This window comes from Mobula hypostoma, chromosome 2, assembly GCF_963921235.1.
Source record: "Mobula hypostoma chromosome 2, sMobHyp1.1, whole genome shotgun sequence".
NCBI classification, from domain to species: domain Eukaryota; kingdom Metazoa; phylum Chordata; class Chondrichthyes; order Myliobatiformes; family Myliobatidae; genus Mobula; species Mobula hypostoma.
Window position 1 is genome coordinate 173,493,391 of NC_086098.1, and position 17,637 is coordinate 173,511,027.

Genomic DNA, 17,637 nt, shown 5'->3' on the forward strand with positions numbered 1-17,637 from the left:
TAATCTTATCAAATGGAGCTTTCCTAAGTTTCATAATAATATTATAAATCATAGCCGATGCACCTTTCTGACATGGATTGAGGTTAATTATCGAATCTAAAATATATGTAGGAGGAAGCATTGGAAAGGAAGAAAGTATAGTACTTAGGAAATTTCTAACTTGTAAATATCTAAAAAAATGTATTCTTGATAAGTTATATTTATTAGATAATTGTTCAAAAGACATAAGGGAACCATCTAAAAATAAATCCAAAAACCGTAAAATACCCTTAGTCTTCCAAGTTTGAAAAGCGCGATCCGTAAAGGAGGGAGGAAAAAATATGTTACCTAAAATAGGAATCGCTAACCCGAATTGATTAAGATCAAAAAATTTTCTGAATTGAAACCAAATGCGCAAGGCATATTTAACTATCGGGTTAGAGACCTGCTTAAGGCGTTTCGAATCAAAAGGGAGAGAGGAGCCTAAAATAGAGCCAAGTGTATAACCCTGAACAGATTGTAATTCCAATGCTACCCATTTAGGAATAGATAGTATGTCCTGGTCAAGTAACCAAAATTTCATATGTCGAATATTAATAGCCCAATAATAGAATCTAAAGTTAGGTAATGCTAAACCTCCATCTCTCTTAGCTTTCTGTAAATGTATTTTACCCAGTCTTGGATTCTTATTCTGCCAAATAAATGAAGAAATTTTAGAGTCAACTTTATCAAAGAAAGATTTTGGAACGAAAATTGGTAATGCCTGAAACACATATAAAAATTTTGGCAAAAAAAAACATCTTAACTGCATTAATACGACCAATCAAAGTTAAATATAAGGGAAACCATTTAGATGAAAGTTGAGTAATATGGTCTATTAATGGTAAAAAGTTAATCTTAAATAAATCTTTGTATTTACAAGTAATTTTAAACCCAAGATATGAAAAATAATTATTAATCAATTTAAATGGAAATTTATAATATAAGGGAAGATGTTTATTAATCGGAAAAAGTTCACTCTTACTAAGATTTAATTTATAACCTGAGAAAAAACCAAATTGTGCTAATAACTCTAAAACAGCAGGAATAGATTTCTCAGGATTAGAAATATATAAAAGTAAATCATCAGCATAGAGTGATAATTTATGGGACTTTAATCCCCGAGTTATCCCAGTAATATTTGAAGATTCTCGAATAGCAATTGCAAGAGGTTCTAATGCAATATCAAATAATAGGGGACTAAGAGGACAGCCTTGTCGAGTACCACGAAAGAGAGGAAAAAAAGGTGAGTTTAAAGAGTTAGTACAAACCGAGGCTACAGGGGAATGATATAACAGTTTAATCCAGGATATAAATTTCAAGCTAAAATTAAACATTTCAAGCACCTTAAATAAATAAGGCCATTCTACTCTATCAAAAGCTTTCTCGGCATCTAAAGAAATAACACACTCAGGAACATTTTGTGAGGGAGTATAAACGATATTTAACAATGTACGAATATTATAAAAAGAGTAACGACCTTTAATAAAACCCGTTTGGTCTTCCGAAATAATAGAAGGAAGTACTTTTTCTAGTCTATTTGCTAATAACTTAGAAAAAACTTTAGAATCAACATTTAATAAAGATATTGGTCTATAAGATGCACATTGAGCAGGGTCTTTATCCTTCTTTAGTATTAGAGAAATTGATGCTCTATTAAAAGATTCAGGAAGTTTACCAAGTTTCAGAGAAGCCTCAAAAACCCTGCAGAGCCAAGGAATCAATAAAGAAGCAAAACATTTATAAAATTCAACGGTAAACCCATCCGGGCCAGGAGCTTTCCCCAGATTCATAGAAAAAATAACATTCTTAATCTCATCCATTGTAATGGAAGTATCTAATAAAGAAGACATATCCTGTGAAATCTGAGGGAAGTCTAACTTATCTAAAAAATCATTCATATATTTAGAATCTCGAGGAGACTCTGATTGATATAAAGAAGAATAAAAATCACAAAAGGTTTGATTAATCCCCACATGATCCAGTATCAATCGATCATTTTGGTTATAAATCTGATTGATTTGAGATTTAACATAATTAGATTTCAATTGATTAGCCAGCAGCTTGCCAATTTTGTCACTGTGAACATAAAAGTCACTTCTTGTTTTCTTTAATTGGTTTACAATCGAGGACGAGAGTAGTAAACTGTGTTCCATTTGAAGTTCAGTTCTTTGTTTGTATAACTCCTCAGAAGGAGCCATAACATATTTCTTATCAATTTCTTTAATCTTGTCCACAATTGCCGTCTCCTCCTGCTTCTGTTTCTTCCTCAAAGCAGCAGAATACGAAATAATCTGACCCCGAATATAGGCTTTAAAAGTGTCCCAAAGAGTGTTAACCGAAATATCTTCTGTATGGTTAATTGTAAAAAAAAGCTCAATCTGTTCATTCATAAAATTAACAAAGTCCGAGTCCTGAAGCAACAGCGAATTAAAACGCCATTGTCTATTATTTGGTATATTGGCCATAATTTTAATAGAAAGCTTAAGTGGAGCATGATCCGAAATGGTTATAGAATCATAATCACATTTAATCACTGAAGGAATAAGACGAGAATCAATAAAAAAATAATCAATTCTTGAATAGGAATGGTGAACATGTGAAAAAAAGGAAAAATCTTTTTCCTGAGGATGCAGAAAACGCCAAATGTCCGTCGACCCAGAATCAGAAAGGAAAAAATTAATCAAATTTGCAGATTTATTAGGTAAGGTCCGTAAAGGAGCCGAACGGTCCAAAGCTGGAGACAAACAGGTATTAAGATCTCCGCCCCAGATCAATGAAAACTCGTTCAAATTCGGAAACTGATTAAACAATGATTTATAAAATTCCGGACAATCCATATTAGGAGCATAAACATTAACCAAAACTACTTTTTTATTAAATAGTAAACCACTAACCAATAAAAATCTACCATTCGGATCAGAAATAATATCCTGTTGTATAAAAGTAACTGAGGAATCAATAAAAATAGAGACGCCTCGAATCTTAGCATTGGAGTTCGAATGAAATTGTTGTCCCTTCCAGAATTTGAAAAAACGTAGTCTGTCCCCCCTCCGTACATGGGTCTCTTGTAAAAATAAAATTTGTGCTTTAAGTCTCCGGAACACTTTAAAAACTTTTTTCCTTTTAATAGGATGATTAAGACCGTTAGTATTCCAGGAGACAAAATTAATAATAGACTCCATAAATCCTAAAGTCAACCCACAACAAGGAGGATTGACGATAGGCGCGACCCACAAACCCGGAGAGGAAACAGAACATACGAAAGATACCGGGAAAAAGGACGCAACCAGTACTTCAATAATGTATATAGCCCAAAGAGAAACAAACTAAAACGTGAAGCCCCTCCCACCACCCCCCCGCCCCAAGACCCCAAGGCAAAATCTAAAGCAGACCCGCCCGAAAGAAGCAAGCGCTAAAACTACCCCCATGACTTCCGGTATACGCTCCCTAAAAAAAAGGTATAAATATGAAAAAGATCAGCTAATTGTAAAACAGTAAAAAAAGTTAAAAAAAGGTAGCTCAATTAAAATACACACACAACAGAACAAAAGCCAGAAAATATATATTAAAAAAAAACCACAATAAACCCCAAACCCATAAATAAACACAGCAACAAAAAAAATAAGATTATTGACGTAAAGTGGTTATAAAAAGCAAAACAGAATAAAATTTAAAAAAAAACTACAAAATTTAAGGCCACACAGGAAATACGTAAAATGACAAACAGGAAGTAACCACCCAGAATCCCCTGGGAAAAGAAAGAAATGACGCAGTTGAAAAGAAAGTTTAGCAACCATATTAAGAAATCAAAAGTAAACTTTTCTGCCCAAATAGGGCACGAAAAAGTTAAAACCAACCAAATCACAGCCTCCGATCAACGGAGATGATTAAAAAAAATAGCAATTAAGATGTTGAAGGTGAAAATTGATCCAGATAACTCTGGGCATCCGATGGAGAATCAAAAAAACGAAGGGCTCCATCTGACATGCGAATCCTTAGACGTGCAGGGTACAGCAGCGCTGGTCTTAAATCCATCTTATAAAATTCCGACATCACAGATCTGTAGCGAACTCCTGGGTTATCTCTACTCCCTTTCTTGAACAAGGGAACAACATTTGCAACTCTTCAATTCTGGTACTTCTCACGTCCCTATTGATGATGCAAAGATCATTGGCAGTCTCCCCTCCCTCACTTCGCACAGTAGCCTGGGGTATATCTCATCCGGTCCCAGCAACTTATCTAACTTAATGCTTTTCAAAAGCTCCAGCACATCATCTTTCTTAATGTATATATGCTCAAACATTTCAGTCTATTGTAAATCATCCCCACAATTGCCAAGGTCCTTTTTCCTGGTGAATACTGAAGCAAAGTATTGACCTCTGCTACCTGCTCCGACTCCAGAAGAGATTTGGCATGTCACCAAATACACTCAAAAACTTCTATAGTTGTACTCTGGAGAGCATTCTGACAGGCTGCATCACGGTCTGGTATGGAGGGGCTACTGCACAGGACTGAAAGAAGCTGCAGAAGGTTGTAAATCTAGACAGTTCCATCTTGGGTACTAGCCTACAAAGTACCCAGGACATCTTTAAGGAGCGGTGTCTCAGAAAGGCAGCATCCATTATTAAGGACCTCCAGCACCCAGGGCATGCCCTTTTCTCACTGTTACCATCAGGTAGGAGGTACAGAAGCCTGAAGGCACACACTTAGCAATTCAGGAATAGCTTCTTCCCATCTGCCATCCGATTCCTAAATGGATATTGAATCTTTAGCCACACTATCTCACTTTTTTTTTTAATATACAGTATTTCAGATTTTTGCATTTTTTAAATCTATTCAATATATATAATTGATTTACTTTACTTATTTTTTAAAATTTTATTTATTATTATATTTTCTCTCTGCTAGATTATGTATTACATTCATTGCTTCTGCTAAGTTAACAAATTTCACGTAACATGCGGTTGATAATAAACCTGATTCTGATTCCATGCACGTTTCCACTATCGCACCTGTTTGGTCTTATTCTCACATGGCTCATCCTCGTGCTCTTCACATACTTGTAGAATGCCTCCGGGTTTTCCTTAATCCTGCTCTCCAAGGCCTTCTCTGGCCCCTTCTAGCTCCCCTAATTTCATTCTTAAACTCCTTCCTGGCAAATGTAATTTTGTAGAACTCATCAATACCTAGTTTCTTGAACCTTTTGGAAGCTTCTCTTTTCTTCTTAACTAGATTTTCCACATCCTTAGTACACCATGGTTCTTTTACCCTACTATCCTTTCCCTACGTCAATGAAACATACCTGTGCAGAATGCCATGAAAATGTTCCCTGAACATTTGCCACATTTCTGCCGTGCATTTCTCTGAGAACATCTGCACCCAATTTATGCTTCCAAGTTCCTACCTAATTGCATCATATTTCCCCCTACCCCAATTAAATGTTTTCCCAAGTTGTCTGCTGCTATCCCTCTCCAGCACTATGGTAAAGGAGATAGAGTTATGAACACTACCTCCAAAATGCTCTCTCACGGAGAGATCTAACACCTGACCAGGTTCATTTCCCAATACCGGATCAAATACAGCCTCTCCTCTGGTTGGCTTATCTACATATTGAATCAGGAAACCTTCCTGAACACACCTAACAAACTCCACCCCATCTAAACCCCTTGCTCTAAGGAGATGCCAGTCAATATTAGGAAAGTTAAAATCACCCATCACAACGGCCCTAATATTATTGTGCTGTTCGAGAATCTTCATCCATATCTGCCCCTCGATGTCCCTGTTGCTACTGGGAGGTCTATAAAAAAAAACACCCAGTAGAGTTATTGTCCCCTTCCTGTTTCTGACTTCCACCCATAATGACTCAGTGGACAATCCCTCCATTACTTCCTCCTTTTCTGCAGCCGTGATACTATCCCTGATTAGCAGTGCCACTCCCCACCTCTTTTGTATCTCTGTCCTTTTTGAAGCATCTAAAGCCCGGCACACTCAGCAGCCATTCCAACCCCTGTGACATCCAAGTCTCTGTAATGACCACAGTGTCGTAGTTCCACAAATTGATCCATGCTCTAAGTTTATCCACCATGATTATGATACTCCTTGCATTAAAGTAGACACATCTCAAACCATCTGGCTGAATTCATCTTTGGTCTAACATCTGCCTACCCTTCCTCACAAACTCCCTACAAGTTGTCTCTACTTGTGCGCCAACTGCCTCTTCACTTCGGTTCCTACCCCTCTGCAAATCTGGTTTAAATCTTCCCCAATAGCATTTGCAAACCTCCCTGCTAACATATTGGCCCCCCCCTCGGACTCAGCTGCAATCCATCCTTTTTGTACAGGTCACACCTGCCTCAGAAGAGGTCCCAATGATCCAGAAATCTGAATCCCTGCCCCTTGCTCCAATCCCTCAACCACGCATTTATCTGCCACTTCATTTTATTCCTATACTCACTGTCACGTGGCAGAGGCAGCAATCCCAAGATTACTACCCTGTATTTTGCTTTCAGGACCCCCTCCCTTTTTCTACCTTTGTCATTGGTACCAATATGTACTACGACCTGTGGCTGCTCCCCCTCCCATTTCAGGATATTGTGGACCTGTTCAGAAACAGGTGAACCCTGGCACCTGGGAGGCAAGTTACTATCTGTGTTTCTTTTTCACGCCCACAGAATCACCTATCTGTCCTCTTAACCATAGACTCCCCTGTTACTACTGCCATGCTCTTCTGTTCCGCAGGACCAGACTCAGGGCCGAGGCATGGCCATGTTGCTTCCCCCAGGTAAGTCCCCCCCCTCCCCCAACAGTACTCAAAATGGAGTACTTATTTTTAAGTGGGACAGCCATGGGAGTGCTTTCCACTACCTGATGCTCTCCCTTCCCTCTCCTGACAGTCACCCACTTGTCTGTCTCCTGTGGGCCCGGTGTGATTATCTACCTTTAGCCCCCATCGATAACCTCTTCATTTTCCGTAACAAGCAGAAGGCCATTGAGCTGCAGTTCCATTGACCTATCTCTGCCTCTAAGGAGCTGTAACTCGATGCATATGGTGCAGATATGGCCATCAGGGAGGCTGGAAGTCTCCTGGATATCCCACATCTGACACCCAGAGCAGAAAACTGGCCCTGCAGTCATGCCCACTTAAGTTAGAGGGAAAAAGAGATATGAAAGTAGCTTACCTCCATACCTCACCTTGGCCCATCCTCGCTGAAGCCCTGGTGAGCCAAAGCCCTACTACTCGGACTCATGCTACTCCAACGACTGCTCCACTAGGCAGTGTCTCCCTGTTATTCCAGAACCTTCTTGGCGACCTTGCACGATGACGAGCTATTGCGAGTGCGCACTTCTCCCAATCGAATCTCTCAGTGAAAGAAACTCCTCGCTTTTTAAATCTTCTCGGCGGCCTTGTGTAATGATGAGCGACTGCGTCTGCGCAACTCTTCCAATCGAATCTTACTGTTGTATAAGCTGTGGTCTCATCTTGTTTTTATTCTCTTGTTCAGCCAATTATCTTGGGTATAAACAGATCAGACTACATGTTTGACAAACAACGTGGTCAAGCTGTCACCTTGAAACAGATTGAGATTAACACCATTTCTGCCGGCTTTGCAGGGCTAGCTGGCAAGATTCCTGAAGTGTATCGGTAAGATTCCACTTGAGTGATTTTCTGACCTTCCCTTTTTATTGTTTTTTTTTATTAGTTTAATTAATACTGATTAATTCTGAGTTTACTGCTTCTAGAATTGAGTAAGACCTCTGTCAGTCAGGGTCGACCATGGATGTTGTGTCCTAGCTGTCTAGATACACAAGCCAGGGCAGTACAGTATGGAGAGCAAGCTGTTGCCAGTGTAGCAAGCTCCCAAACTCCACGCAACAGATGAACCCACAGGAACGACAGAGACCGATACAGTTTAGCACCAGCAGCGACGCAGGAGTTGCCAGTCAGCATTGAACTCAACGTAGAACTGCCTTAAGGACTGCAGCTCTGGATTTTTCCCATGGGGTTTAGTCCCAAAGCTTTCTGCATGCATAGGTATAGCTTCAAGGCAAAGGAGGTTTGAGATGAGAGTTTTCCTTCTCCTAGATGAGCTGCCAACTACAGCTGACGAGCCCCATCTGCCCAAAGCGGCTGGTTTTAAGGTTCCAGTAACCATCTCCGCCCTTTCTCTGGTCAGTAGAAATGGTTCCACCAGGCTTAGTATCTAAGCCACACATGAAGGCCAGGAGCTGGACTTGGTTGTCAGAGGCTATTTGAGGTGCCCGACATTGGGAACATTTAATAGGTAGTGGGAGCTTGTCCCCATTACCACCCCGGCTATGACAACCTTAAGGAACCATTCCTAGAGGTAAGGATTAGTAAATTGTCCCATGGGTGTAGGACTATTGAGTGGTCCCCTAGTACAATAAGATGAACTGTTCACCAGACAATCCACCTTGTCAAGACCTTGTACCTCTTGTCTGCCAGCACTGCAACATTTTATTCTGAACTCTGTTATTGTTTTACCTAGCTCTTTTGCAATGCACTGCTGCTGTATAACAACAAATATCGCAACATACACCAGTGATATTAAATCTGACTCTGGTTCTGATTCTACCTCAGTACACTGAAGGGATAAAATGATCTGTGTGAATGGCATGCGAAACAAAAGCAGCAGTCAACCACCCAATCTGTCTCATTCCTGTGTATGCCTTCTTGTTGCCTTCTGAGATTCTGCCTACAACAGTGGTGTCATTGGTGAATTTATAGATGGAGTTTGAGCTGTACCTAACCATGCAGTCATGAGTGTAGAGCAGTGTGCTAAGCACTCATACTGGAGGTGCAGCTCTGTTGATACCTAGCCAATCAGATTTCTGAATGGTCCATGAACATTCATCATCATTATATGCCTTGCTGTTCACCACACAATCCACCTTGTCAAGACCTTGTACCTCTTGTCAGATTTCTGAACGGTCCATGAACATTCATCATCATTATATGCCTTGCTGTATGACGTGGACGACCATAATCCAATGACCATGATTGTTCATGGTAAATCTTTCTGCAGAAATGGATTGCCATCGCTGACTTCTGGGCAATGTTTTTACAGGATGGATGACCCCCAACCATTATCAATACTCTTCAGAGATTGTCTGTCTAGCATCAGTGGTCACATAAGCAGGACTTGTGATATGCACCAGCTGCTGATACAACCATCCACCACCTACCCCCATGGTTTTAGATGACCCTGATTGGCGGGTGGGGAGCTACACAGGAGCTACACTTTGCCCAAGGGTGACCTGCAGGCCAGCAGTGGGAAGAGGTGCCTTACACCTCCTTTGTAGAGGCATTCTCTGCCCTGCCTCCCACTGTGAACACTACCTCAGTATTTTACTCTCTTTTCACGCTATTTATTTATTTTTATTTTTATTTTTCATTGTAATTTGTAGTATTTATTTATTTGTAATCTCCTGGCTTAAGACCATGTTTTATTTTATTAATACAGTAATGCTGTTAGGTATTTATTTTTTGCAGATATTCTCAAAATGCATTAAGTGTTCCTTTAATTACATTATAAAGTTGTGTATCTCATTTTTGCTGTTTAAAATAAAAATACAGTTGGTTAAGTTAGGCTTGTGGTATTAGCCAATAGGATTTGTCTTTTTAACACTTCTTTTGGAAGAGAGCGCGGGAAAAGAATGGGGGAGCCATTTTCCAGAGGGAGTGCAGGATCGAAGGAGGGGAGAGAAGGAAAATGGAAATGGACGACGAGCATTGCAGGAGAACATGCTGAAACGCTCGTAGGACCCATTTCGAAGGACAGATAATGATGTCGGAAAATCCTCATGCAGGCAGTGGTCTCATGGAGAATGTGCATATAACTTTTAGCTAGTTAGCACGCGACCTTGGGGAATGTTTGACAGCTTTGGCATTGTGTGAATTTTTTTTTATGTTTTGCCTGGACTGTTCTTAAGCACAGAACTGTTTCAGTACCTTGAGTAAATGAAATGAAGCAAACTGGGTTGATTATGCCACAATGAGCTCCAAAGATTAGTATGCACTATAGACTAATATATATGTAATGGGTCCTTTTTCTTTATTTTATAATTTAAAATATTTCGTCAATACTATTTCAATCTAAGTTTATACTAGTATGAGTTAAATTTTTGCTTCATGGAGAACAGTAAATTTGAATGGGTGTGTCAGTATTCATATAGGTAATTTCAGTTAAGGCCTTGAATCTGATGAAAACTCCGGTAAAAGTTACATGGATTGACCAGTGTTTGAATGAATCAGTTGGCGAATATTTTGTGCTGGTCCAGATCTCCAGTGATGTGACTGAACTCACTCTGCCTGATGTGATGGGAATACCTGGAGAGGCAGGGCCATGGCCAGTTCATATGTTTAGAGGTGCACAGAATACAATTCCAGATGCTGCTGAGGGTGAAGATTTCCAGTTCAAGTTGCTCTCTTTTCTGAGGAATGAAGGGAAAACTCTGGCTGATGTTAAAATCTATTAAGTCGTTAAGCTGTTGATCTAAAATCTGAGCTGGCATCTGCTATCACATCACTGGTCAATAAATGCCAAAGTGTACCCACTGAGGTCCTGGGTTATGGAAAGCTGAGAATGTTCCCTAGAGTCCCAACATATCGATGTAGTCATAAAGAAGGCAAGACAGTGGCTATACTTCATTAGGAGTTTGAAGCGATTTGTCATGTCAACAAATACACTCAAAAACTTCCATAGATGTACTGTGGAGAGCATTCTGACAGGCTGCATCACTGTCTTGAATGGAGGGGTTACTGCACAGGACCGAAAGAAGCTGCAGAAGGTTGTAAATCTAGTCAGCTCCATCTTGGGTACGAGCGTGCAAAGTACCCAGGACGTCTCAGAAAGGCAGCGTTCATTATTAAGGACCTCCAGCACCCAGGGCATGCCCTTTTCTCACTGTTACCATCAGGTAGGAGATACAGAAGCCTGAAGGCATGCACTCAGCGATTCAGGAACAGCTTCTTCCCCTCTGCCATCAGATTCCTAACTGGACTTTGAAGCTTTGGACTCACCTCCCTTTATTTAATGTACAGTATTTCTGTTTTGCACATTTTTAGTAATCTTTTCAATATACATAATTGATTTACTTATTAATTATTATGTTTTATTTATCACTTTTTTCTCTCTCTCTCTCTGCTAGATTATGTATTGCATTGAACTGCTGCTGCTAAGTTAACAAATTTCACGTCACATGCTGGTGATAATAAACCTGATTCTGATTCTGGGTAAAGCCCACACCCAGTGGGGAAGAAGAATATGAGGCTTGGACTGAGCAGATACCTCATTTACTAGATGAATAGCAGTACTCAGACAATATAAAGAAGCAGAGACTGTTAGAGAGTTTAAGGGGTCCTGACGCTGATATAGTTTTTGCTGAAGGCAGAAAATCTTTTAGTCACATCAGCTAACTATATGCAGGGTCTGGAAAATGCTTTTGGTACTACTGAAAGTTCAGCTGATCTCCTTGTGAAGTTCAGATACATATTCCAAGAGAGAAACTCTCTGCCTGCATTTTGATTTGATAAGCTGCTACATTACTTGTGCTGCAAAGAGGGCATTGAGGTAAATCACTTAAGAGTGGAGCAAGTTGTGAAGGGTGAACTATCACAAGATATGATTGTTCTGTGTATTCGAATGACCCACAAGATGCATGATCCTCCATCTTTTACTGAGTTACTCAGAAGTTAGGAGGAAAATCTGATTGAGGATCGAAATGTTTCCAAAAGCTGAATAATGTCTTCCATTGCAGCCTCAGTTGCTAAGGTCACGTATTGCCACAGAAGTATAGCTTTTGATAAGTGAGGAGAAAATCATTCGAGTTGAGATGACTCAGTTAATATCTGCTAATATTGTAGCTAAATGTGACGCATCCACTGGAAAACATGAGAACATAAGAAATAGGAACAGGAGTCGGCCATCTGGCACATCGAGCCTGCTCCACCATTCAATAAGATCATGGTTGGTCTGACCATAGACTCATCTCTGTCAATCTGCCTCTCTACCAGAGGCCTTTAGGTTCAGACCCAGAGAATAACTGTCAAACACAGTTTACTTAAAAGTATGTACTGTTTATTAGCAAGTTGCATTCTCAGTTGGCAAAACAGAGTCCCTGCTCACAGAGCATGGGAAAATCTGCAGCCAAGTGAGCCCTGAATACTGTGTGGAGCTGTAGATATATATATTGTTATCACATAGTTTGATAAGAGTAGACCGAGAAGCCTTCTCATGGAATAAACGCTTCTTTGTTAATACATTATTCTCACAGCATGACTTCTTAAGCTGCCAGTAAGTCAGTTAGGTTTTAGTCCTTTTAATTCTGCATATAATTCCTCATCTCTGCCTACCTACTTTTCCCCATAACCCTTAATTCCTCAACTCTGCAAAAATCTATCCAACCTTGTCTTAAATATATCTACCGAGGTAGCCTCCACTGCTTCATTGGGCAGAGAATTCCACAGATTCACCACTCTTTGGGAAAAGCAGCTCCTTCTCATCTCCATCCTAAATTTATTCCCCTGAATCTTGAGGCTATGACCCCTAGTTCTAGTCTCATCTACCAGTGCAAACAACTTTCCTGCCTTTATTTTATCTATCCCTTTTATAGTTTTATATGTTTCTATACGATCTCCTCTCATTCTTCTGAATTCCAGTGAGTACAGTCTCAGATGATTCAATCACTCCTCATGCTCTAACCCCCTCATCTCTGGAATCAACCTGGTGAACCTCCTCTGCACCGCCTCCAAAGCCGGTATATCCTTCCTCGAGTAAGGAGACCAGTACCTGCACGCAGTACTCCAGGTGCAGCCTCACCAGTACCCTATACAGTTGGAGTATAACCTCGCCGCTCTTAAATTCAATCCCTCTAGCAATGAAGGCCAACATTCCATTTGCCTTCTAGATAACCTGCTGCACTTGCAAACCAACTTTTTGCGATTCACGCGCAAGCACTCCCAAGTCCTTCTGCACAGCAGCATACTGCAATCTTTTACCATTTAAGTAATAATCCAATCTTACATTTTTCCTTCCAAAGTGGATGATCTCACATTTGCCAACATTGTACTCCATGTGTAGGACCCTTACCTACTCACTTAACCTACCTATATCTCTCTGCAGACTCTTTGTATCCTCTGCACATTTGCTTTTCCACTCAATTTAGTGTCATCAGCAAACTTGGATACACTACACTCTGATCCCTCTTCCAGATTGTTAATGTATATCGTGAACAGTTGCAGGCCCAGCACCGACCCCTGCAGCACACCACTCACCACTGATTGCCAACCGGAGTAACACCCATGTATACCAACTCTCTGCTTTCTATTGCTTAACCAATCCTCTCTCCATGCTAATACATCCTTGTCCAACTCTATACATCTTTATGGATAAGTCTTTTATGTGGCACCTTATTGAACACCTTCTGGAAATCCAAATAAATAATGTTCCTCTGTTCCCCTCTATCCACTGTGCTTGTTATATCCTCAAGGAACTCCAGTAAGTTTGTCATACAGGTCCTGCCTTTGCTGAATCCATGCTGGTTCTACCTGACGGATCCATTTCTTTACAGATGCCTCGCTATTACTTCTTTAATGATAGCTTCAAGCCTTTTCCCAACTGTAGATGTTAAGCAAACTGGCCTATAGTTACCTGCCTTTTGCCTGCAGCCTTTTTTGAACAGTGGTGTGACTTTCACCTCCTTCCAATCCACTGGAACCTGCTCAGAGTCCAAAGAATGTTGGTAAATTATTACAAAAGCCTCAACTATAAGCTCTACCATTTCTTTCAGTACCTTGGGATGAATTCCATCAGGACCAGGGGACTTATCTATCTGCAGGCCCACAAATTTGCTCAGCACTACCTCATTAGCACTATTTCACCTCCCATCACATCCATAATATCTCTCTTTGTCATGTTAGATATGTCCTTCACCGTGAAGACCGACACAGAACAGTCATTCAAAGCCTCAGCCATTTCCTCATTACCTAACATCAATTCCCCCTTCTCCTCCTCCAGGAGACCTACATTCTCTTTAACCACCTTTTTCTGATTTATGTAATTATAAAAACTTTTACTATCCATTTTTATATTTTGTGCTAGTTTATTTTCATAATCTGTCTTCCCTTTCATTGTTACTTTTTAAAGTTTTCCCTGTCTTCCAGTTTCCCACTACTCTTGGCAACTTTGTGCACACGAGCATTTAATTTGATGCCTTCCTTTATTTCCTTAGTTATCCGTGGCTGGTTCTCCCCACCCTTGCTGTCCTTGCTTTTAACTGGAATATACTTTGGTTGAGCACCGTGAAAAATCTCTTTCAAAGTCTTCCACTGATTCTTAACTGTCCCACCAGTCTACACTAGCCAAATCCTTCCTTATCTCATTGTCGTCTCCATTGTTTAGGCATAATACACTGCTTTTAGATTGAACTATTGCATCCCTCCATTTGTATGAAAAACTCAAATCATTCTGTGATCACCCTTTCCAAAAGGGTTCCTAACAACATTTTACCTGTTTCATTGTTCAAGACGCGATCCAAGATTGCATGCTTCTTGTAGGTTCAGTACCATGATGTTCAAGAAAGCTTTCATGTATGCATACTATGAAGCCCTCCTCAAGACTGCCTCCACCAACTTGATTCACCTAACCTGTGTGCAAGTTAACGTCCCCCATGATAACTGCTGTTCCATTCTTACATGCTTCAGATATTCCTCGGTCTATTGCCCCTGCCAGTGTAATATTATATTATTATTCAGTGGCCTACAGACAACACCCGCCAGTGGTATTTTTTCCCTTTACTATTCCTAATCTCCACCCAGATGAATTCAACGTTCTGCTCCTTAGATATTGTATCACCTCTCACTGCCACCCTGATCTCATCCTTAACTAAGTGCGCTACTCCATGTCCCTTACCTTCCTGCCTATCCTTCCGTACTACCTGATATCCATGGATATTTAATTCCCAGTCCTCTCCACCCTGCAACCACATTTCTGTAATGGCCACAAAATTATACTGATTTGTGCCACAAGTTCACTGACCTTGTTATGAATACTACAGGCATTCAGATAAAGTGCCCTTACACTCATTGTCTTTAAAATCTAGGAACCTTTGGCTCTTACACACTTGACTTTTCTACAGTCCACCCCTACTTTTCTCTTTTTTAACTTTTGCTTTTACTTTATCTTTATCCACACTTTTTCCTTTTACTTTATCCATTCTTCTCCAATCTATTGAACCCAGCCCACCTGTGAAAATCACAAAGCAGAGGAATGCTGCTGCCAAGGGTTTCTTGACTGAGGATAAGTCTAGTATTTTCTGCTACAAATGTGGAGAAGATGGGCATTTCAAGTGAAACTGTGAGGGACAGGAAAATCTTTGAAAAGTAAACCAACAGTTAATCAAACGGAAAAAGAAAATGGGAAACTACAGAGGGACCCAGTAAAGGAACAGCCTGACACCATGGAACAAATACATTCCAATCAGTGTATCAACAGAAATACTGAAGTGAAAAACACTATTCCTAAGGGCTCAGTGGGAACAAGCTGTGATGTATCCAAATGGATTGAAGACATTTATGCTAGAGCCATACATGACACATGTTCTTAAGTTACTTTACTCTACAGATCCTGTGATGTGATGGTTGCTACGGTGGTTATGTGTGTGCCTTCAGGCTCCTGTACCTCATTCCTGACGGTAACAATGAGAAGAGGGGTGATTGGGATCCTTAATAATGGACGTCGCCTTTCTGAGGCACCACTCCTTGAAGATGTCTTGGGTACTATGGAGACCATTACCCAAGTTGGAGCTAACTAATTTTACAACTTTCTGTCCTGTACAGTAGCCCTCCTGTACCAGACAGTCAGAATGTTTTCCATAGTACATCTGTAAAAGTTTTCAAGTGTTTTTGGTGGCAAACCAAATCTCTTCAAACTCCTAATGAAATATGGTTGCTGTCTTGCCTTCTTTATAGCTGCATCGATACGTTGGGACCAGGTTAGGTCCTCAGAGATCTTGACAGCCAGGCACTTGAAATTGCTCACTCTTTTAATTTCTGATCCCTCTTTGAGGATTGGTTCGTATTCCCTTGTCTTGCTCTTCCTGAAGTCCACAAACAGCTCTTTAGTCTTACTGACATTGAGTGAACTGTGTGGCATACTCCCTCTGAACCAGACTCTTTACATCCTAGCAGAGTAGTTAGAGTGACTCGAACACTCAAATTTGCAGGAGTGCCCATCACCCCACCCGTGTGCATGCTCCTGTCGAGCAGGAAGAAGAATCATGCTTGCCTGCATTAATGCTAGTGAGACCTGAACTGCAGACATCTCTGGCTTTCTGTTCTAATAGGATGCCGTGCACAATTCTGATAGGATGCCGTGCCCAATTCTGATTTGATGGAGACAGATGTGAGAGCACGAAGGAACATCTGGTGAAACTTCTAAAATGCCTGTTTTGCTACCGCTGCTACTGTGTGATCTGAAATCTCTGGAGGGGAAGGCCCCAAATCCTGGACTTTGCTTGTTGCTTGGTGGCCAGGACGGGGTCGAAGCACTGGGCAGAGATGGTGCTTGGTGCTCAATGTCAGAGGGCTGGTTGGAGGCTCGAAGTTTTTGGACGGACTCAGAGTCGGACTGTGGTCGGGTGCTTCCAGGATGCTGCATCGGCAAGTTTGCGACAGTGGACGCTCACGGCAAGGAGACTTTCTCCCTTCTACCATCTGCGTGAGATGATGGGCTATCGGGACTCTGAGACTTTATTTTACCGTGCCCATGGTCTGCTCTTATCAAATTATGGTATTGCTTTGTCTTGTTGTAACTATATGTTATAATTATGTGGTTTTTGTCAGTTTTAGTCTTGGTCTGTCTTGTGTTTCTGTGATATCATACTGGAGGAACAATGTATCATTTTTAATGCATGCATTTCTAAATGGCAATAAACAAGGACTGAGTGCCCTCATAATCTAATCTAACAGGATAACATTGATTGTTAGGAACACTTGAAGAAGAGATGTCACCCTCAGACGTGGCAGGCAGGTTACACATCTCCTTCCTGTGGCAAGAGTTTCTAGTTTTACAGTGAAGAAAATGAAAGAGAAAGTCTTCTGTTTTGGAAAGGTTGATATGGAAGTCATTCAACTTTGCTTCATCAATACCCGAGGAATGGAAAAAGAGAGTAACTGATAAAATGTTGGATCGCAAGGGCATTTTTTCTACCGACAATTGTGATGTTAGTTGTTCCAAGAGTACTCACCACACTATCAGAGTGAAAGAGGACACATCTTTTTTGGGGGCGGGGGGGGTCTCGCCAGTTAGCACCAGCGGATGGTTGAAGGTGTTTGACAGCACTTGCTGAAACTTAATGAAACTGGAATTATAATTGAGTCAAGAAGCTCCTACATGTCACCTACAGTGGTTGTGAGGGAAAAGAATGGGAAAATATGAATGTGCATTGGTTATAGAACACTGAACAGACATACAATCCCAGACCAATGTACAGTTACATGGATTGAGGATGCTCTAGCCTGCTTAAGTGAAAGCAAATGGTTCAGTGTTTTGAAGTGGCTATCATCAAATACCAATGAGTAAATCTGATAAAGAGAAG

At 40.7% G+C, this 17,637-nt stretch overlaps 1 protein-coding gene across 1 annotated transcript in view; it reads left to right on the forward strand.

Moving 5' to 3' along the window:
* Nucleotides 1-17,637, forward strand: part of gss (glutathione synthetase) — a 130,733-nt gene that overhangs the window by 37,579 nt on the left and 75,517 nt on the right. The window contains exon 5 of the mRNA XM_063041089.1: nt 7,524-7,663. Within this exon, the coding sequence (XP_062897159.1) occupies nt 7,524-7,663 (140 nt within the window). The remainder of the gene's footprint in view (nt 1-7,523; nt 7,664-17,637) is intronic.